A 20,702-nucleotide genomic window follows, 5' to 3' on the forward strand; every position below is an offset into this window, starting at 1 on the left:
CACCTTTCTGTGCCTCTCTTTTAGGAAGAGCAAGTGAGCACACTGCAAAAGAGGTGCGGACCTACTGTGGAGCTGGTCAAAAGTTCCAGGGCTTCTTAGTCTAAGGGGATACCAGAGCCTCTCAGTACGGCAGTCAGAGGCTTGGGTGAATGAGTGGTGAAAGCCATGCCGATCCAACACAGAAGGATTGCTAATGGCTTGTTCCTGGAAGCCCGGCTGAGGAGCCTCGAGGTACAGCGGAGTGTCTCCAATTATTCCATTAAACCACACCAGCAAGAGCTGGCTTTTGCCTGGTCCTAGCCCTTGTCAACCAACCAGGAGTTTAGAATCCTCAGAATCAATACCCAAACAGCTAAAGGAGTAGCATGACCAAGCTTGGGTAGGGGCAAAGTGAGCCCCCAGGGGACTGAAAGACATAATTTTCATAGGAGGTAAAGAAAAGAATGGGTTTGCAAAACTGACTTTGGGTCCTAAATTAGTCAGTGTCGCCATGTGTTCCCAGTGACCACTGGTCTTTCTTGAAGCCACCAGACTATGTAGGTCACTAATAATCATTCCATCAAGTGAACTTGACATACACGCTCACCTGCCACAACACCAGCATTGGTCCCACTAGTCCCATTGCAGAGCTTAGGGTGGCACACACACTGTTAGCTTCCCCATCTGCACCCCACCCCTCTAGGCAGCTGGCTGAGGGGCCTGTGTTGATTCCTAGAACAATCACCAATTCTCCTCTGGGGATCAATAATTCACACACAAGCTGCAGCTGCTCTCTGAGTCATCGGTCAGCATGGCATGGCCTGAGGGTTGAGCAGTGCCTCAGGACATGATCACCAGGAGGTGGGACCCAGAAACTACTAAGGGTTCATCATAATAGCCAGGTCCCCTTGAGTGACACACTCTGGTGACAACACAAGAGGGCCAGGGTCCCAGACACTGGCTGGCATCTTCCAAGGCAGTAGGGTTCCAGGCTAACAAAGCCTTGCATATTCCCTCAAAAGAACAGAACTTCCCAGCTTGATCCAAGTAGCACTGCCTTGGATCTTTTCCAGTGACCCTATGGCCTAGCATTCTCCACCAGTCCATGGCAGTGGCAGCAAGCCCAGACCACTGGTATTGTCCTGCCCTAACCTTCCAAGAGTGGTTGGAATAGGCAAAGACACATGTTCAAGGGGTGCCACTTATGTAGCCCTGTGTCCCAGCTGGATACTTACCAGAGCCAGGGTTGTAGGAGGGCCCTGGGGCCCGGCCTCCTGCTGGAATCATACTCTTCATCCACTTGGCTTCAGCTGGGTGGTTAAAGCGAAGGAAGGTGGACTGACCCAGACACAACATGCAGCCTGTAGAGAAAGCAATCACTTAGAAGTCACAACAATAGCACGATTACCCTCAGCTCCCAAGAGCCAACCCCACCTGTGCTCACAGTGTCCATACAATACATATCTGACCCGCCTCTCTCTGCAGTGGAGCCCAGAGATGAGCGCCAAAAGCGTCAAAAGTCAGGGCAGGAAAGATCACTGGCAGACAATTTCCCAAAATCAGAGTCCTCCTACTAGCTCTTCACTAGCTACAAAATCGTCAGGTGACGACACTCTACCTCCAAGCTAGTTCTCTTATAAAAACGGGACACTTGATACTACCGGATCTCCCAGGGTTAATAGGACTGTACATGTGAAAATTCTCCAAAAGTAGAAAAAGTTCATCAGAAAAAAAAAAAAAAAAAAAAAAAAAACACTTGGGGGCTGGAAAGATGGCTAGTGGGTAAGAGCACTTGCCGTTCTTGCAGAAGACTGGAGTTTGGTTTCAGCACCTCCATGGTAGCTCAAAACCATCCGTTACTCCAATTTCAAGGGCAGTGATGCCTTCTTCTGATGTTTGAGGGCACCAGGCATGCATGTGGTACCCTTACATACAGGCAAACATAACACTACACATAAATAAATCCAAAAAAGAAAAAAAATGAACAACCAACACCAATGTGTATCTGTGGTCCATCAAATTACCCCTTAAGTAAAATGGTTTGAGAGGCAGCATCTCCCAGAGTTACATACACACACACACACACACACACACACACACACACACACATACAGATATGGTGACAAGTGAAACACCACACACCAGTCAAGTGCCCTAGTGGGGTTCAGAATTTACTTCAATTCCTTACTATGGTATGACTTCAGGAGGGCTACCACTCTCTCTGAGCACCTAGAGAGAGCGCACTCTTCTCTTTCTTGGACAAAGCATCTCCTGGCTGTTTCTTGGTCTCCCATAGAATCTAGCCAGTTCTTCGCCACTGGGCTCGGCTTGAGCCAAGCACATTCCCAGGCAAGAGACACAAGCCCAGTCCTGCCCAGGAAGCATGAGTGCATAGAAGGAGGTGGGTATGTGGGAGCCAGAAAATGTAGCCAGGGGCTCAGGAGTGTGCACAGCAGCAGGTGTGCCCACAGGCGCCTAAGCCTGGCTGGCAGAATTCCTCCTCCTGGCCATGCCAGGTGTTTCCAGGCTCCTGTAGAAGATGCTGTACTGGAAGAAGCCAGAACCCCAGGGCTCTCTACTACTTAGCCTTCCAATTTGTCCACACTCCCAGCCCCAACCTCCTGGTTACCCAATCTGGTGCTACTCAGTGCCCCATGCTTCATGCCAGTCTGGGCTAAGGCTGGCAGGGAAGTCTACATTCCAGGACATTGAGGCAGTTTATTTCAGAGAAGGCTGCAAGGGCAAGAGACAGCCCAGGCCCATTGGGTACTTTGACAGGACTCCCTACTGAGCTCGGATGACTGATCCTGAGACCCTGAACATTGAGGGGCTCAGTCTAAGAAGCCCACCCATAGCAGAAAACTATAGCAGACAAAGCCACCCACTGCTTTGGCACACCCACAGGCCCTCCCAGGCAGACGGCACCAACAGTTCTAAAGGCTGATGGGTGGTTGTGAGACTAGGGAAAGCCTTCACTGCCAAGCCACCAATCAGAGGAGCTAATCCCATAGTAATCATAACTAGGATAAATAACAGTCACCCAAGCCATCCACCTAATTACAACCACAGCTGTTTCAGAAAGAGCCAGTCGCCGCCCCCCCCTTTCAGCCAAATATTTAACAGTCTAATTAATGATGAATTTTAAGGGTCTAGACAGATTCACTCAACTCTACGGTGATGGGGGGCAGGGGGCTGTGGCTGACCACACAGTCTAAACTGGGCGGCAAGTGGGGAGGCGAGGTGGAGTCCATCCAGGTAATGCCAGAACCACCCAAGTTGGCTTTGGGTAGCTAGGGACCCTCTACCCTGGTACCTACAGCCTGGAGTCACTGCCCTTCCCTTCCCCCCCACAGGGGGTGTGGCCACGTTGCTCTGGGCTATAAATAGTGGTGCCAGGCACTGGCGCTGTATTAATAGAGTGGGCAGGAGGACAGCAGAACAGAGAGCAGAGCAGCTCTGGCCCAAATTAACTTACTATTTGTACTCAGGGGCCCCAGGCATTGCTCCAACTCTGGCACCTACTGCCCTCAGAGACCTGGCCAGCCTGTCTGTGTTAGGAAGCCCCCTTTCTGCTCACTCAGACCTCCACATCTCCAGGACTAGCTCTCTCCAGATTCCCAGGAAACCTTGGCTATCCAGCCAAAGTCCCTGCCTAGAAGGACTCAGGGTCCTGCTGTGTACAGGTGGGTGGAGGAACTGCACATCTGGAGGGAAAACACTGAGCAAAGGAGAGGGTGGATCCTGTTTGTGAGATGCAGAAGGGAAACACCCCACGCAGACTCACACACAGACACTCGGAAACCATACAGGCTCACGGCCATATGGGCAGACATGCTGCACACTCCGAGCGACAGTCACTGCCCGGCTGGCCACACAAATAGAATGGACTGGCCAGAGGGAAGCTGGGTGATGGGAGAAAGACTGTGGCTCTTCCCATCGGGGACTCCGTTTAGCCATAACCTAACCTAAACAGGACCCCTCAACAGGCTCCGGAGGCGGGTCCCGAGGATCAGACTGCCCTGTGGTGGGGAAGATGGGGTCTCTACAACCACGCAATTGACTCGGACCCCCACTCAAAGCCATTCTGGGCACAAACCATCAGATTCACAGCCTCAGGCTCCCCAAGAAGGGCAAAAACCCCAATCCCCTCATTGCGCCCACCCTTCCCAGGACGCCCCTCCCAGCCGGAGCGTCTACGCCCGGTTGCCTGGGGCAGTGGCTGACCGGGCTGAGGACTCACCACTGAACCGAGACCTCCAGACCGTTCGCTATCACAAGTCGGGACCCTGCAGGTCGCCCGCCTGCCCTGGGCCTTTGAGGGGGCGGGCCGACCTCCCGCGCCGCCGGCTCCGGGCGCGATGCAAGCAGCCAGGCAGCCAGCAGCCGCCAATGCCCGGGGAGGGGCGGGCCGGCCACCAGTGGCGGGGGAAGGGAGCCAGAGAGGGAGGGACAAAGGCGAGGAGGAGGGGAAGAGGAAGTGATGGAGAAGAGTGTGGAGCTGGATGGAGAAGGCGGGGTGGAAGGGAGGATGCCACCAGGCGGCGGGCTGGAGAATCCGCGCTTGGGGCTGGAGGGATAGTGGGACAGGCTGGAAAGGTTCCCAGGAAGACGGCGCTGGAAGTTAAGGTGAGAGGTAAACAGAAGCCAGAAGACAGAGAGCCAGAGGTCAGAGTGATACTAGGAGCTGTCTCACCTAGACCTCTTTAGAGTAGGAAACCTATGACTGAAGCCTGGGGGCCAGTGTCACCTTGAGGCAGTCACAACTTCTGGCCTGCTAGCTTTGGATTCCTTATCCACTCAATGAGGAGGATGACCACAGTGACATCAGAGGACATTCTATATGACTCCATATATGAGGGAGAAAAAAGTAGGAATCCCCATGGGGTTCAGGTAGGATCACTAGGTTCAGCTCTGACTCTCAGTCCAACATTGTGACAAGGTCACCCTGGATTGAGTGCTCAAGCCAAGGCAGTGTCTGTGCAATGCCAGCAACACTGATCTCGGTCGGCTCCTGTCACCACCCTAGCTGCTTTTTCTACTGGCCCGACCCACCAGGGCTCACCCCCACTGACCCAGGCTGCATCACCGAACTTCTCCAGAGCCTAAAGTGGAGAACGGGCTGGCTATAGCTTCCCCTACACAAGGCAGCCTCCTTTTTCTTAGCTACAACCTGCTGTTGTGTGTGGTAGCTGCAGCAAAGACCTGTATACCCCTATTAAGACCCTTTCTGTCCCTGAGCGGGTGGTGCACGCCTTTAATCTCAGCACCCAGGAGGCAGAGGCAGGTAGATCTCTGTGAATCTGAGGTCAGCCTGGGCTACAGAGTTAGTTCCAGTACAGCTAGGACTACACAAAGAAACCCTGTTTCAGGGGGAAAAAAAAGACCCTTTCTGGGGCTGGAAAGATGGCTCAAAGTTTAGGCTCATTGGCTGTTATCCCAGAGGATCTGGGTTCAATTCCCAGCACCCACATGACACTTTAGTAACTATAGCTCCAAGTGATCCACTTCCCTCTTCTGGGCATTCTGTGGGTACTATGCACACATGTGACATACAGACATAATGTAGGCAAAAATACCCATACACATAAAATAATATATATTTTTAACTTAAAGACTCTTGCTGTCTGGAGCGCCTAAGATCAAGGAAACAAACATTATAAACCAGACTGGGACATAGCACCTGGCTGGGGCCCCAGAGAGTTGCTTTTAACCTAGTGACCTGACCCTGGACACCAGACACTCACAAGACAACCCACACACAATCTTGGACACACTGTGTGCTTAGCAGCCCAGGAAGCTCCAACTGTCACCTCCAATACACACTAACACTGCTCAGTCACACTGATACCCCTTCAGCCAGGCGCGCACTGAGCCAAACAAACATCCACATTATACACGCTCTATCACACACAGTTATTGTCACATTTTCATGTCCCCAGCCCTCAGCTCCCTCTTAGTTATATACTTCTTTGAGCAGAGCTAGCCTTTCAAATCAGCCCCTGGGGGACTCTGAAATAAAAAGCCAGCTTCCTTACAGAAATAATGAGGGAATTTTCCATTCTTGTTGAATAGGTCACTGCCTTACCCATTCACTGATTGACATACTATACATGCCTACATGCAAACACACACAAACACACTCACATGTACACAGGAAACTTCTTTCCCTTCTGAAGAAAAAAAGGAAGAACCATATAGGGTCAAACGTAAAATGAAGGGAGGCGTTAAAAAACAAAGACTCCCCAGGAAGAGTGAGTCACAGGTCTGGAAACTGTGATGGCCAGCTGGACAGACCCAGGCAGACAGGGAGATGCTGCCAGTGAGAAACAGTGTTAAGAAGCAGACACAAGGAAGCTGGAAGCTCCCAATCTTCACTCCTGCTCTCCTTCCCTTGAGTTTTACTAGTAAAGATCATTATCAGTCCTAACAAAAAGCTCGGAGGCTCCCTGCCCAGTTCACAGAAGGAATAATAACATAACCGGAGGGGAAGAGAGAGCCTGATGCCCTGGATCACTGGACGGCAGCTGGCACCCCAGGAATCCTGGCTATCCTGGAGCTCTTTCCCACCAGTGGGAGGCTTCAGAAGTGCAGGACGGTTAAGATAGTGGTAGGATTTGATAGGGGACATACTGTCTAGCCAGCCCAGGCACTGAGCTGTGTGGCTCTCTCGAGTCTCTCTTCCTTAGTCCCTTCCCAAATCTTTTATGTGGTTTGGTGCTGTGGTCCTAGGGTGGAGCAGCCTAGACCCCAGACTGAGATGCCACCGCCTCATTTCCTTGGTCCCTCTCCCAGCTCCACCCCTTGCTCTGTAGAGAAGAGGGCAGCATGGAATGCGCCAAGATGCCTGGGTACAGGGGTGGCTCCATCACATGTTCACTTCTCTAGGCTAAAGGTTGGCATCTGTTTTCTAGTCTCCTCCCCCTCCCCTGGCCCAAGCACACTCCTGACTAGAAGAGCCTGTCACTGCCATCTCTGCTTGCCATGAAGTGTGTGTCATTCCAAGTTGCCTATGGCTGGGCATAGTGCCCAGAATGATGCATCTTCTAAAGCCTGGCTCAACCCAAGAAGGCTTCGTTAGTCCCAAGATATCCTTTTACCTCTCAAAGAGGATCCCCCTGCCTCCGCAGTATGCCAGGAAAAAGATTGAGTGGGTGTGTTAGTGAGTGTGTGTGTGCGTGTGTGCTTGCGTGCGCGCACGGATGCACACACATGCTGAACCTAGGGCCTTATGCTGCTAGATAAGTGCTCTACCACTGAGTTACACTTCCAGCCCTATGTGACATGCCACCGAGTTCTCATATACAACACAGAAATACACACATAGACATTTTGGTGCCATCAGTCCTGAGTTCACCTACCACCCATTTGAATGCACTGGTCTGTAAACACAAGGAAAGCCACAAATAAACACCAAAATACATAAGCCCAGAGACACAAACATATCCGGAGATACATAAACACAGAGATAGCACATGCGCCCCCACACCACCCAGTATCCAAGGAAACGCACTCCCAAGAATGTCCGGACTGGGGCCAGGCGGGGCTGGGCTTGGTGCCTTGCTTCAGAGATGAGACAAGGAAACCCTCAGCTCCTGGAAGCCAAGGGGGGGCGGGAGGGGGGTTAGGAAGAACACCCATTCCTTTGTGCCTCCGCCTACCCTGCCAAGCTTCAGAAACGGGCGAGCCCAGACAAGAAGGCTGGGTTGGGGGTGGCAAAGGGAGTTTAGGGTCAGAAGAGAGTAGGAGGATACATACTTGGCAAGATGGACTTCTGGCTCAGGAAAGTGGGGTCACTAGGGCCACAGGAAATGTTTAAGAATCCCATCATGGCCTCAGACCCTCCCGCTTCTCAAGAGTTAAATGATGCCCTAGGAAGATGGAACACAGCGTTGACGCTGTCACCCCACTCGCTACCCATAGGGCAAGAATGCTTTTACTCTGGGGAAATGACAGCATTGGTGGATACAAGACAGGGGCTGGGAGGTCTTAGAATTTGCCCCATCTCTTGTTTTGCTGCTCTATGTCTCGCTTACATATCCCTGAATCCTGGAGCAGATGCTTTCCCTGATCCTGAACAAGACTGCCGGGGAACCACACAGCATCACAGCCAAAGCTCCAGCTTGGGAGGACTCCTCTCATTCGAGTCAGAGATCCTGACCCCCAGGGAAGACAGGTATGCCCTCAGCTGCTGTAGAACCTCTTCCCTGAAACATGTTATCCTTGCTCTGCCATACCCTGGGAGCAGAAGGGATGAGTGGGCCCTGGTTAATTCCTGTGCCAGAGGTGAAGGAAGTGGCACTTAAGCCCTCCACAGATCATAGAGGACAGTGGAGCGAGTGGCATTTCCTGTGCAAAGGGGTTTCCCGCCAATTAGTTTCTGCTTAGAGCCGCCTACCTCTGCCTCCCAAGTGCTGGGATTAAAGCTGTGTGCCACCACATCTGGCCAGATCTTCTTTTCTCAATTCCTCAATAAAAAGGTTCACAAATGGCCAGGTAATCCCAACACTCAGGAGGCAAGGGCAGGCAGGTCTCTGTGAGTTTGAGACCAGCCTGGTCTACAGAGTGAGTTCCAGGACATCCAGAACTACACAGAGAAACCCTGTCTTGAAAAACAAACAAACAAATAAACAAACAAACAAAAGACTCACAAATGAACTAATAATGCTTAGTACCTATTTCCACAGTGACTATATCTGGCCTATTCAAAGTACCATGTAGCCAGCCCTTACCTGCCTAGTAACCATGGTAATTAGGGGACTTTACACACCAGGGCCTTCTTAAGGCTTGGTGCCTTAGGAAACAAAAGGGTAGCCACATCCATGGCCCCAAGCGACTATGCAGCAGGAACAGGCATGTCCTCAGATTCTTCCATCAGATTCTGCCCTCACCCCATCGGCTCAGGAGATTTTGTCCTCCAAGGCATCTCAAAACAGCTCCCTCTTGACATCAGAGAGCATCTTTCTCACTGCTGCTCCACTTGTTCTTCTCCTACAACCACCAAAGGCCACACCATACCCAGGCCCCCTGACAGCAGGAATTAAAACCTCTTCTATCCATGTGGTGTGTGAAGACGGAGTTTAAAAAAAAAAAAAAAAAAAAAAAAAAACAGGTTTAGGAAAGTCTGGATGCTGGGGTGAGGTGGGGGTGGGATGAGTTTCAGTGTGCTCTGACATTGACACTGAACCTGAGCACAGCCAGTCATCCGGCTAACGTGGGAACCACTGCAGCAGGCTCCCCCCTTACCTAACATGCACAAGCTATGAAACAGATCCCCCCTTGTTGGTGTGGAGATATCTGACCTTACCCTGAGTGAGCCGGGTAGGCTGCCGAACAGGGAGTCCATCGATAGTGCAGGGGTTGCCACAAGGGTACAGGGTGAGAGTGCCCCTCAGATTCTCAATGTAGCAGTGTTCTGGAGCCAGGCCTGGACCCTGGAGTGAGATATCCCTGGCTGCGGAACCAATCACTGTCCTCCCTGCAGGCAGGAGGTAAACTGAGTCAGAATGGTCACCTGGACTAAGACATCAAGCAGAAGGCAAGGGGGACCACTGTGGAAATCTGTTTCTATCTCCTGCCTATGTTGAGCCTCTGCCCTGTTCTGGCTACCCCTAGTGTGTCCTCGCTGGAGCCAGTAAATGGTAGGGACTCCTCCCAAGCCAAAAACTCGGTGTCTGGGTGGATGATCCAAAGAGAGGTCACAGAATTCAGACACCCAGCAGCAGAGAAGGGGAAAATCCCTCTGCTCCCCTGACTCCCTGTGCTTTCTTTTTTCTCCTCCTGCCTACTCCCCTATCTTCTTAGAAATGCCCCCCCCCCCAGTCCTTCTGCTACTAGCGGTCTCCTCCCTCCCCTCCTGTCCTCTCTCTCTCCAGTGCGGCTCTCCCCTCCATTCCTCCCTGGTAGAGCCCCTGGGACTGGCATTTGGAGAATGTGGGGAATGCAGTATCACCCAGGCAACAGGTGCAGCCAGGAAGGCAAAACCATGCCAGAGCTTCCTCTTAGGATATATGCCCTTGGTTCCCATCTATTCATGTTCCATAGTTGTCTCCCCTGCCAGGCATCATCCTGGAGCAAGGGCAGGGTGGCAGCTCACTTCTTGACCCCCATAGATGACGAAGAGCAATGTGCTTTCTTCTTTCTCCTTCCACTTGTCCTTGATTCTAAACTAATCTTTATCTGCCAAAGAAGGCAGACAGACAGTCTTGGAGACAGAGACAAGGCAAGCATGGCTTGTGTGAGGAAGAAGGGCCCCCACCTGTACAGCCTCCAGGGCGGGAATGCATTTGGTAATGGAGAGGGCAGGTGCCATGCCCTGCCAGCGCTCAGCTTACCTTCCTCCAGCGGCAGGACCGTGATAGCTGTGCTGAGTCTCCCGCTGCCCAGGCTCACCAGATGAGGTTTGTCTGTCTGCACTTTCAGTCCTTTACCTGTCTCAATCAGATCCAATGGACCTTTCTGCAGGTAAAGTAGGTGGAAGGTGAGATTTAAAAGACTCCAAGCCAGGACCTGAGTGGACCACTGGATTGTCCCACTGGATTTATCCCAAGTCTAGGCTCAACTGCCCCTTCTGTTTACTAAAACTGAAACAAGGAGGGGGCACTGTACCTAGTAGGGAGGGATATGGTAAGGGAGGGCCAGTCTAGCTCCAGGCAGGCTTGTCATAGCTACCTACATGGCTGTGGCTTGTTCCTGGTAAACTGAACTACAAAGGAGGGTGGAACCAGAAGAGTGATCCTGCCAATGGGAATCTGTAAACTGATTTCAGACTTTCACAGAGGCAGTTCAAGCTGAACCAATTAACCTGACTCAGATTAACACTAAACTGGTACTAGGCTTGCAACTATGGGAGGTCAACAGGCAAAATACTGCTGCTCACACCCATGGACTTGGACAACTGACGGCTAAAAGAGATGAACCCAAGGCTGGAGAAATGATTCAGTGGTTTAAGAGTGATTTATTCTTGCAGAGGACCCAAGTCCTAGCACGCACATCAGAAGGTTCACAATTCCCTATAATTCCAGCGCCAGGGTTATCTGAGTCCCCCAACCTCGTTGGGTACTTGTGCTTCACACGCACATACCCACACACATAAACATAATTTAAGATAAAAACAAAACTTAGAAAAGATCTGAACCCACCCTCACCAGGAGCCCTCTTACCCTACAGCCCAGTCTCACTCACCTGCACCACAGCCTGGGTCTTGCATGCAGGGCCAAGCTGGTTCCTATTGAGAGTATCCATGGTCCTGGGGTTTCAGAGCTCCTGGAAACACAGTAAAAAGCAGGTAAGTGGGAAGGCGAGGGATAAATAAGGAGACACGTGGGCTCTGTGGCAGGGTTCTCAGGGCAAAGCCAGCACCAGCCCCAGTACACATATAGAAGAGGTAGAGAAAAGCTAAGGAGCTTGGGGGCGGGAGGAACAGAGGGGACGCATCCTCTGCCTCTATTTGGTTCCCAGCTACAGCATGGACACTACATCAAGGCACTCTTGATCCTTGCCACCACAGGCATCTATAGAGCTAACCCATGTTTCTGCATTTTCTTGCTGCGTCTACGCTCCCCAGATCATAGGACTTAGCAGCAGAGGACATCTGCCCCCCACCCCCACCCCTAGCCATCTGGAGCCTTAAACAGAGCAGGCAGGGCCTACCAAGGGAAGAACAAAGTCCAAGGAAGCCCCTCCAAGGACACTAATAGCCAGAGACCAGCCAGGTGGGTTCCAGGGCTGCTCTGAGTGCAACCCCTCCCCCAACCTTTCCTTTCCAACTTCTCCCTTTGTCCCCTTTTCCCACGGGTCTCAATAGGATGTTTTCTTAAAGGAGACAGAGAGAGGAAACCCAGCCAATGCTGCCATGTCTGTGTGTCTCAGCTCCTGCACTTTTTCTTTCATAGGAAGCTACCTCTCCTAATATAATCAGCTATAAAAGCTCAGTACTGGGAGTGAAAGAAGCTAGGGCTCTTCACTTGATGTTCGAGGAGACAGAAGCAGATTCCTGAGCCCAAGCTTGAATCCCCTGTCTATTGCACCTTAATAGATCTGCTACTTACATTTTTATAGTGTTTGAAGACCAAGTAGTAGACTAGGTTGCGCCCCAAGAGGTAAAAAGCACTCTGGAGATGGCAGCTATTACGAGCTGTGTAACCTTGAAGTCTAGGCCCCTACCATGACCACTACCCACTCCTGGTTTCCAGGCTTATGTTCTTGGTATCTGACCTTTGTGTATGAACATGTTGCCAACTCATCAGCATACCCTTCCAGTTTCTCTTCCAGCTATCGGACAGGTAACTTGCAAAGGAGGCAGGAGCTGGCATTCCAAGGATCGGTTGCTCCTGCCAGTGGATTTCTCAGGCCCTCAGCCACAGAGTTACTAAATTTACCCTCCCCACTTCCACCCTTCCTGGCCTGGCCTTCATCATCTCTGTCACCATTTCCACCCAAGTTGGCAGAAAAGAGGCAGGAACAGTGCCTGGGACGAGGGAAAACAAAGGTCACCAACTCACACAAGCCCCATACTTGTCTAGCAGCTTTCCAGAAGCACTGACTACAGAGTGCTATAGGTCTGTCTGTCTGTCTATCTTTCTTTTAAGATTAGAAGTGTGTGCCACCATCTCCAGGGCTTTTTGTTAGTATCCCCGCTTGTCACGAGGGAGACTGGGGTTCAATTCCCCAACGGGGAGCCAGAGGTCCCTGGACCTTTCTCCGGTAAGATAAGACCACAAGGAAATACATAGATTAGTAGTTATGGGTTAATAATAATAAGCCCATATCGACAGTCAACAGCTTTAATTAATATAGTGTCTGTGCTTCATTGGGGCAGAAAAGGGCGGCAGGACCTAGCTGGGCCAAGAAATTTTCATGTTACAGAGCTATGTCCCCCAGAACCCTGGGTTGCTTTTTTTTGTTGTTTGTTGAGACAGAGTCTTAATCTGTAGCTGACCTAGAACTTATTATGCAGCAAGGCTGGTCTAGAACTCTTGTTTTTCCCTCCCAGTTGCTGTGTCTACACCAGTCAGGTAAGCCACCAGGCCTGGATTTAGTAAGTCATTAGAGTCCCTTCATTGTCAAGTCAATCTTCTATAAGACCAGAATAATAATAATAAAAGGAAAACTAGCCACAACAGGGCTTATCTAGAACAGTGCTTGCCTGGGGCTAGGAGTAGAACAGAGATAGACTGAATAGGCCCAAGCTTTTTTTGTTTGTTTGTTTTTCGAGACAGGGTTTCTCTGTGTAGCTTTGGAGCCTATCCTGGCACTCACTTTGTAGACCAGGCTGGCCTCGAACTCACAGAGATCCGCCTGCCTCTGCCTCCCGAGTGCTGGGATTAAAGGTGTGTGCCACCAACGCCCAGCTAGGCCCAAGATTTTTGAGGCACTGAATGCAACAGAAATGTTCTTTTTGTGTGCTGGGGGTGTGATGCTTGCATGTGTGTCTAGGAACACATGTGCAGAGAGCAGAGGAAGATGTTGGGTCTCGGCTCTGTGTCTCTCTCTGAGTTATTCCCTTGAGTCAGGGTATCCCAGTGAATTTGAACTAGGCTGGCAGCCATTAAACTCCAGCAATCCTCCTGACTCCTCCCCACCCTCAGCTCTGGAGTTACAGACACTGGTGCAGGGGGTATGAGCTCAGGTATTCACGTTCGAGCAGCAACTTTTTTTTTTACTGGCTAAGCCATCTTCCCAGCCTGCAACAGAAATGTTTTAAAATGAAGATTCAATGATGGCTGCATAGCTCTGTAAATATACTAAAAATAATCGTCCATTTAAGTTGGGTTGATTTTATACTATAAAGATTATTCCTAGAAAGCTGTGAGGAGATTGGGAGCTGGAGAAATAGCTCTTTGGTTAAGAGCACGTGTTGCTTTCCCAAAAGACTGGAGTTCTAATCCCAGCATCCACACAATGGCTCCAATTGTTGGTAACTCTAGTTCCAGGTACCCCACGCCCTCTCCTGGCCTCTGTGGGCTCCAGACACATACCTGGAGCACAGACATACATGCAAACAAAGCACCATACACATAAAATACCAATTTAAATTGTTTAAAAATTAAGGATTATCTGAAGATCCAGGCAGTATACTAAATCACAATCTACGAACTACAAAGCAACCTAAAAATAGGAGTTATGATTTGCTGTGCCAGGCCCTTAGGTCTGGGCCTCAGTTTCCTCTTCCGCTATACTGGAGTATTTGTCATTATCACACTGTGAAGCACTTACTTATTTACACTGAATAAATTCAAGTGGAGATAAAGACTGTAAAGGAACTAGGTTAGTGAGGGGCTAAGAGTGACTCAAGGAGAGAATAAGAAGGTGAAATGAGAAGAGAGATAAGGAGAGGTGTAGAGAGTAGATAAGAAACCACACAGCAATTGGAAGGTGTGAGGCTATGGGCCTCAGCTCAGAAACCTAACCCACAGCAGAGGAAAAAGACACCAGACCCAACTGACCCAGGTTCAGAAGGTGCTTTGACACAGGGATCTCGCTATGGCCCAGGTGCTCTCTTCTCTGACCCTAATCCCATGTCCCTTGGAGAAGCAGTACTGTCCCCTGATGCCCTCCCCTGGCTGGCTCGCTATGGTCCTACCAGAAGGCTATCTATTACCTGGGGCTGTAATTATCCACTCTGTAGGGCACTTCTCGGGAACTCATCTGTGCTCAGGTGCAAATGAACAAACAAACAAACAAACAAACAGGCCCTTGTGATGTGGCTTCCACTGCTGAAGAGCAGGCCTGGCTCTCTGCAAACCTTCCCACACCCGGATGCAGAGGTCCAAGTGCCTCCTAACCAATAAGGTGGCAGGGGTCTGGTTATGTGAATATTATGAACTTAAGGAATGATGCCCTAGAGTTTCAGCTGGGGACTCCCACAGCTAACTCCATCCCTATCCCCAATGTGCCAACAGACGACAACACTGACACCTGTCCATAGGTCTCAGCACCTGAATAACGATAAAGTGAGTCCTGGAGAGAGTCAATCAACTCTGGCAGTAGCAGGCAGTGACAGAAGGCTTCCGAGACCCAAAAGGAAAAGGTCCAAAGCCAGCTTTGAAGCAAAAGGCCAGCTCGCCCCACCCCCACCTTCCACCCTCCCACCCCGCCCTCACCAGGGTCCCACAGGACCAACCGGTGGATCGCAATGGGCAATGCACAGCTGCACACCCAAGTCTTTCGGGTCACAGTGACTTTCTTATTCCCTGCTCACATCCGCCCCCGAGGAAGGGCCACCGGCAGAGGAAGGAATCCGGACAGGAAGGAAACTGAGGCCGAGCAGGCAGGTTGCCCAGGGGAGGCGGGGTGAGAGTGTTCACAGATCAGGCATGTAGAGAAGAAATTAGAGATAAGAAAAACAGGCCGAGAGAAAAGGGGGTCTCTGGAAGCAAAGAGGCACAGTGATTTGGAGTGTGAAATCAAGAGCCCCGAGAGGAGGAAAACCCAAAAGGAGCGCCGGGTGTGGTGGTGCATGCCTGTAAACCCAGTTCCCACTACCCCGGATGTGGCAACAGGAATCTCATCAGGCATTCAAGGCCAGCCTAGGCCTGGGCTTCAAGAAACCTTGTCTCAAAAACAGCAAAGCTGGGGACAAGACAGTGAGCTCAGAGGAGACTATGGGGGAGGCCTAGGGACCACCACCACCACCCCAGCCAGAAGCAGGCGCATGCGTGCATGACTAAGGATACCCAAGTAGAGAAGGTGGCAGAGGAAGAACTAGGTACTTAAGAGCATCTTGGAAGAGGAAACCGTGCGGCGGAGGGAGAGAGGAGAGACCTGGACAACCTGGGAGAGAGAAGACAGCTAGGAAAAAAAAAGAGTAGTTGGGGTTGGAGGTACTGGGGAGAGATGCCGGGAAGGTGCAGCAGGCTTCGTGGCTCTCTGCACACCAGAGGCCTGCCCCTTCCCGGCACCGGGTGGGACAAGGCTTCAGTGTTGGGCTGCCTGCTGCAGCTGCCCCGCCCGCCGGGACCTGGGACAAGCCGCCTTTCTTCAGCAGGGCCTGGAGAAGAAGTCGCTTGTTTGCTTGCATGGCAGGGAAAGGGGGCGGCCTCGCAGCTGCACGAAGCGGGCTGGTGTGTGGAGGGAGGTGCGTGTCCTCCGGAGGCTGTGTGTGAGTGGAGCCGCCTGCCCAGGCAAAGTTTTCCCGCGCGTGGAGTGCGTGGTGTAAAGTGTACCGAGGGTGTGGTGAAGTCGAGGCTCCTGTGAGGGATTCACGTGTGCACCGGTGGTGGTGTGACACCGGGCTGTCAGTGGGTGACGTGTCTTGTGGGTGCACGGAGGTGAGGCAAGGGATGCTGTGCGTGGGAGCAGTGCGGATGCTCGAGTTAGTGGCCAGTCTTGTTTGTGTGATCGCTGTGGGGTGAGCCCCAAGTGCGATGATGAGTCAGTCCCCCCGGAGCCTCCGGGACCGCTGAGCTAACGGGCCCAGAATGCTGCCCCACCCTGGACTCCTGGGTCCCCCGCCGCGCGGCGAGGTCGCCAGCCAAGTCCCCGCTGCGCTGGCCTGGGCGGAAGCGTCCGCGGCGCCTGGGCATCCCCGCGCCGGGAGGCCCCACCCAGCCGCCTGCCCGCGCTTCCCGGTCCCAGGGGAGCCGGATGACGGGGCTCGGCCTCTGTGGGGGAACTCCACGCCGCATTTGGATCCAGACCGCGGAGGCGGAGCAAGAGTCTGCGGCTCAGTCATCCCAGGTCGCCCTTGGAGGCTCCCGGGACCCTCAAAGACACAGGGGTCCTGGAGGAGTGCCCAGGAGACTCTAGTTGTGGAACCTCTCCCCGACTCCCACGCCTCAGAGGGGGGACTCCACATTTTTGAGTCCATCCAGGAAGCTGGCCCTGGGACAAGAGTGGAGACGCCCAGGGGATCCCCCTTCCTACGGTCCTTCTGGTGTGGAGAGGGGCCATGTGGCATGCTGCAGACGAGCACACGCGCGTATCCCACCCGAGACTGCAAGTGTGGGACACTGGCCGTCGGGGTGCCCACAGGAGAATCGAGATCCCGCAAGGCTCGAGGGTCCCTCCGCAGGGTGCCAGGGCCCCCTCTGGCGGTGGCGCTGGCAACGACTCTGGAGGGCAAAAGCAAGTCCTTCTCGGAGAGCGGCCCACAAAGCCCCTTCCGCCGACGCACTCACCTGGCATGGCCCCTCTTTAACCTTTCTACCCAGCTCGCTGGGCCAGAACTGATCTCGTCTGGTCCCGGGACTTTTACCTTCTGCAGACCCAGCTACATACGGAGAGTGGAACCCCAAGGCGTATTGGGGAGGGGCGCGCTTACCTTGTGGGGAGTTAACGGGGGGACACCGGTGCCTTTGCCCGGCTGGGCCGCGGCGGCCTCCGGCTGGCGAGGACACTGTTGCTTTTCCACAGGAGCCAGCTGAGGAGGAGGAGAGGGAGCCTGTCCCGCCCCCCCTCCCTCGAGTCCCCGCCCCCATCCCGTCCAGTCGGCCTGGCCAGCTAGAGAAGACGCCCTTGTGGGGCTGGAGCCCAAGGCCCCCACCCAGCCTTTCCCACAGCAGCACCTCCCCCGCCTGCACAGCGCCCGCTTTGTTCATCTGTACAGCTGGGCTCTCCTCAGCCACCACCGTACACACCCTCTTCCCCTGCCCTCCCCTTCCGACCCTCCTAGACCACCCTCCACTCTGGGCCTCGAGGCTCCTCTTTATTATCCACGCCTACCCAAGATGTTTCAATCTTCCACCGACTCCCAGTGAGCCCTACCATAGACAGTCCTGCCACAGATTCTCCACGTTTCTCTCAGAACATCGACTGAGGGCACCCAGGTCTTTCCCCTGTAAGACCCTCCCCTTTCCTATTCCGAGCCCCATCATAGAGAGCTGTAGATAGAATTAACAATTGCACACCAGGCTTCAGAAATTAACACTAAGGCATGTTAAAGTGTGGCACAAACTACAGGGTCTCAGAAAGTTGAATGGAGTTGTCCTCTTGCCCCCATAGATTCACCTCCATCACAGACCTGTTGGGTTATAGACAGCTGGAGGCAGGGTAGAAAGACACCAGGCTGGCTGAGGAGTGAGAGCCAGTGAGGAAGGACCGCTGGTGAAGTCATTCCCCAGTTCAACCCCCACCCCGAAATCCAAGCTGACACTGGAGCTTTACCTTGCAAAGCCTGCTCTGGTCCCAGGAGACCTCTGGGAGGCCCCGGTGGGAGCTGAACTCAACTAGACTGGGCCTTTTTAACCTGAGCTAAAGGATTGGCAGACACTCTTCCTCAGTGAAGGAAGGAGCAGGAAGTCCCCAAGACTGGCCTAAATTCCAGAAGGGATGGGTTGGAGAAAAATTTAAAAAGTCCTCTTTGGAATGGACCAGCCCTGTTCTGATCCGGTGACTTTGCTTTGTGCCCTCTCTCCCTTACCCAGGAATGGCAGAAGGCTGAACTGCAGGAATCTGGTCACTCATTGACAGGACTAGCATGGCGGGTGTGTGTGTGTGTGTGTGTGTGTGTGTGTGTGTGTGTGTGTGTACAGCAGGCAATTGAAGGAGAGACAGCCAAGCAGTGGACAAAAGGGAGGAGGAGACAATCCCATCTGCCACCTACTCCAGCTAACAGAGGTGAGACATACACTGTGGGCACCAAGAAGCCCCAAGAGTCTTTCCACCGCTTCGTATTAGAGACTCATGGAACCATTTCAGCTCTAGCCAACTGTCTTGAGGCACATAACAACAGTAACTTCCAGGCTGTTCTAGTGTTTTTGAGCAAAAAGAAAACAAAACAAAATTATCTTGTTCCATATGTGAAGACCTAGCATTTGGAGACGGGGCTTAGATGGGTGTATCTCAAACTCTTCATTCTTCTTCCTAACCTCTGGTCACTGTTTACTGACATGGTCAGGACTGTCAAGCAATAATTAAACCTGCTTAAGGCAGATGATGCTGAGGCAGGGGGTTTAAAAAACACCTAACTTTTCTCAGTGTCCTTGCAGTGCAGGGACCAGCTGACCCTATATAGGGTCAAGGCTGTGAAATTTGTGTTATCTCCTGCTGTGTCCGGCCTCTATGTTCCCACAGTAACAGCACTCAGGGGACTAACGACCTCCCGCCCCCACCCCTCCACTCTCATCCCACTCCACATCTGGAGCCCATCAAAAAGCTCAGTGCTCTCTCTCACAGTTATGCAAGAGGTCGAGCAGCTGGGAGCTCAGAAAAGGGGGAGGAAGAGAAGAAAGTGGAAAACAGCTTTCCAAGTGTGCTTCAGACTTTCCGAAATGGAAGCAGGGGGAGAGGGCAAAGGCTGGGTTTGGACGGAAGGATGAGTTCAAAGCCTTCTGCACTTGCCTGTGACTGTCAGGAGTGGATTTCCACACCCCTCCTGTCTTTGCCTTGGCACTTGTCCCATTTTGTTCCGCTTCTCAAATTGTGCTTCCTCTGGGCTCCAGAACAGGGTGGTTGTCACTCATTTGGCCCACAGCCTCTGCAGTCTACTCCCTCTCCCAGGAAGCTGTCCCTGTGGTTTAATAGTTTCCTCAAGATCGAAACTTTCTTTCCAGCACGGAAGTTCTTTAAGCAGGAAGGCAAACAACTCAAAACAGCTCCAGGAAGTCCCTGAAACTGACCAGATTCTGTAGGCAGTAAAAGCTGAGAGTCCTTGGCCAAGCTGAGCTACAGAGAAGATTCTGGAGACCAGGCCAGCTGCGTGGAAGTAGTTTAGATCAACTGAATCACTTGGAAAGGACATTCTCTAAACTGTTGTGTGTGTGTGTGTGTGTGTGTGTGTGATGTGTGTGTGTGTGTGTGTGCGCGCGCGCGCCAGGTTCCCAGCCCTTGTAAGCTGTCAGCGTGCTGGGGTGGTCTTGTGATGCAGCTGTCTTTGAGTCACTGTAAGTAACCCCCATCAAACTAATTAGTTCACCAAGTTGAACTTTGGAGGTATCTATACTTTGGTCTGTTTCCCTATCTGGGGTGAATAGACATGTACGTTGTGTCTTCCCAAGAAAAGTTATGTCATACAACACCTCGGTGAGCCTTTTGGATCCTGAACATTATTGAAGTAGGTGGGGTGGCAATGATGACACCAGATATCTCCTCATTGCATCCAACTTGGTGGAAAGCTTGCCCAAACTGTACCTTAACAGTAGCAAAGCAGCTCTTTTATCCATTGATCTTCGAAAATTTGCACAACCCACACATGTATGCAAATGCAATCAAACCATGTGGGGAATTTGGGGAGGACCGAAAACTGATCTTGTCCACCTCTGGAGCTCAAGACCTGCCTATGAACAGAAGAGAACAAGCACTCAGGACTTGGGGTGCAGCACTGGTGCAGAGTGTGTGTTGTCCGGAATGTGAGTCTTGAATTCAGTCCCCAGCACTGAATGCACGCTTATTTGGGAAGTAAAATCAGCTCTGTTTCTCTCATTGCCTTGCATTTGTAGGGCCACCCTTTTAAACAGTTCCTGTTTTGGTTTGTTGATCAACCTGATCAAATGGAGGACCCAGGTGTTTCTCAGAATTGGATTAGGACATTCAGGGGCTATGAGGTGTTTCCAACTATTTGACATTGTAACACAATTTGTCATCTGTAAAGATCACACTCAAGATCCATGTAATTGAGTTGAAAGGATATATGTGGGGGCATTGGAGAGATGGCGCAACTGTTAAGAGCACTGGCTACTATTCTAAAGGACTGGGTTTGATTCCTAGCACCTACATAGTGGTTCACAACTGTCAGTAACTCTAATATCTGGGAATACAATGCTGTTTTCTGGCCCCTACTGGTAACA

At 51.9% G+C, this 20,702-nt stretch overlaps 2 protein-coding genes across 11 annotated transcripts in view; one reads left to right on the forward strand and one right to left on the reverse strand.

Moving 5' to 3' along the window:
- The window catches only part of Phldb1 (pleckstrin homology like domain family B member 1), a 48,470-nt gene extending 31,096 nt beyond the window's left edge, over positions 1-17,374 (reverse strand). For 7 of the 10 annotated variants that reach the window (XM_027411974.1, XM_035443619.1, XM_035443618.1 and 4 more), the window contains exons 1-5: positions 17,240-17,374; positions 11,161-11,241; positions 10,311-10,434; positions 9,284-9,454; positions 1,215-1,340 (exon numbers count right to left, since the gene is read on the reverse strand). In XM_027411974.1, coding sequence (XP_027267775.1) covers positions 1,215-1,340; positions 9,284-9,454; positions 10,311-10,434; positions 11,161-11,220 — 481 coding nt within the window. In that variant the 5' untranslated portion in view covers positions 11,221-11,241; positions 17,240-17,374. Of the gene's footprint in view, positions 1-1,214; positions 1,341-4,219; positions 4,372-9,283; positions 9,455-10,310; positions 10,435-11,160; positions 11,242-14,578; positions 14,811-15,100; positions 15,239-17,239 lie in introns of those variants that run through there. The other 3 variants (XM_035443615.1, XM_035443614.1, XM_035443621.1) reach the window with 3 other exon arrangements.
- LOC113835286 lies at positions 15,927-20,333 on the forward strand. The gene is made up of 2 exons (XM_035443623.1): positions 15,927-18,534; positions 19,470-20,333. The coding sequence occupies exon 1, from the start codon at positions 16,398-16,400 to the stop codon at positions 17,340-17,342; it is 945 nt and encodes a 314-aa protein (XP_035299514.1). The 5' UTR covers positions 15,927-16,397; the 3' UTR covers positions 17,343-18,534; positions 19,470-20,333.
- The last annotated feature ends 369 nt before the right edge of the window (positions 20,334-20,702 follow it).

The sequence above is a fragment of the Cricetulus griseus genome, chromosome 4 (genome assembly GCF_003668045.3).
Source record: "Cricetulus griseus strain 17A/GY chromosome 4, alternate assembly CriGri-PICRH-1.0, whole genome shotgun sequence".
NCBI classification, from domain to species: domain Eukaryota; kingdom Metazoa; phylum Chordata; class Mammalia; order Rodentia; family Cricetidae; genus Cricetulus; species Cricetulus griseus.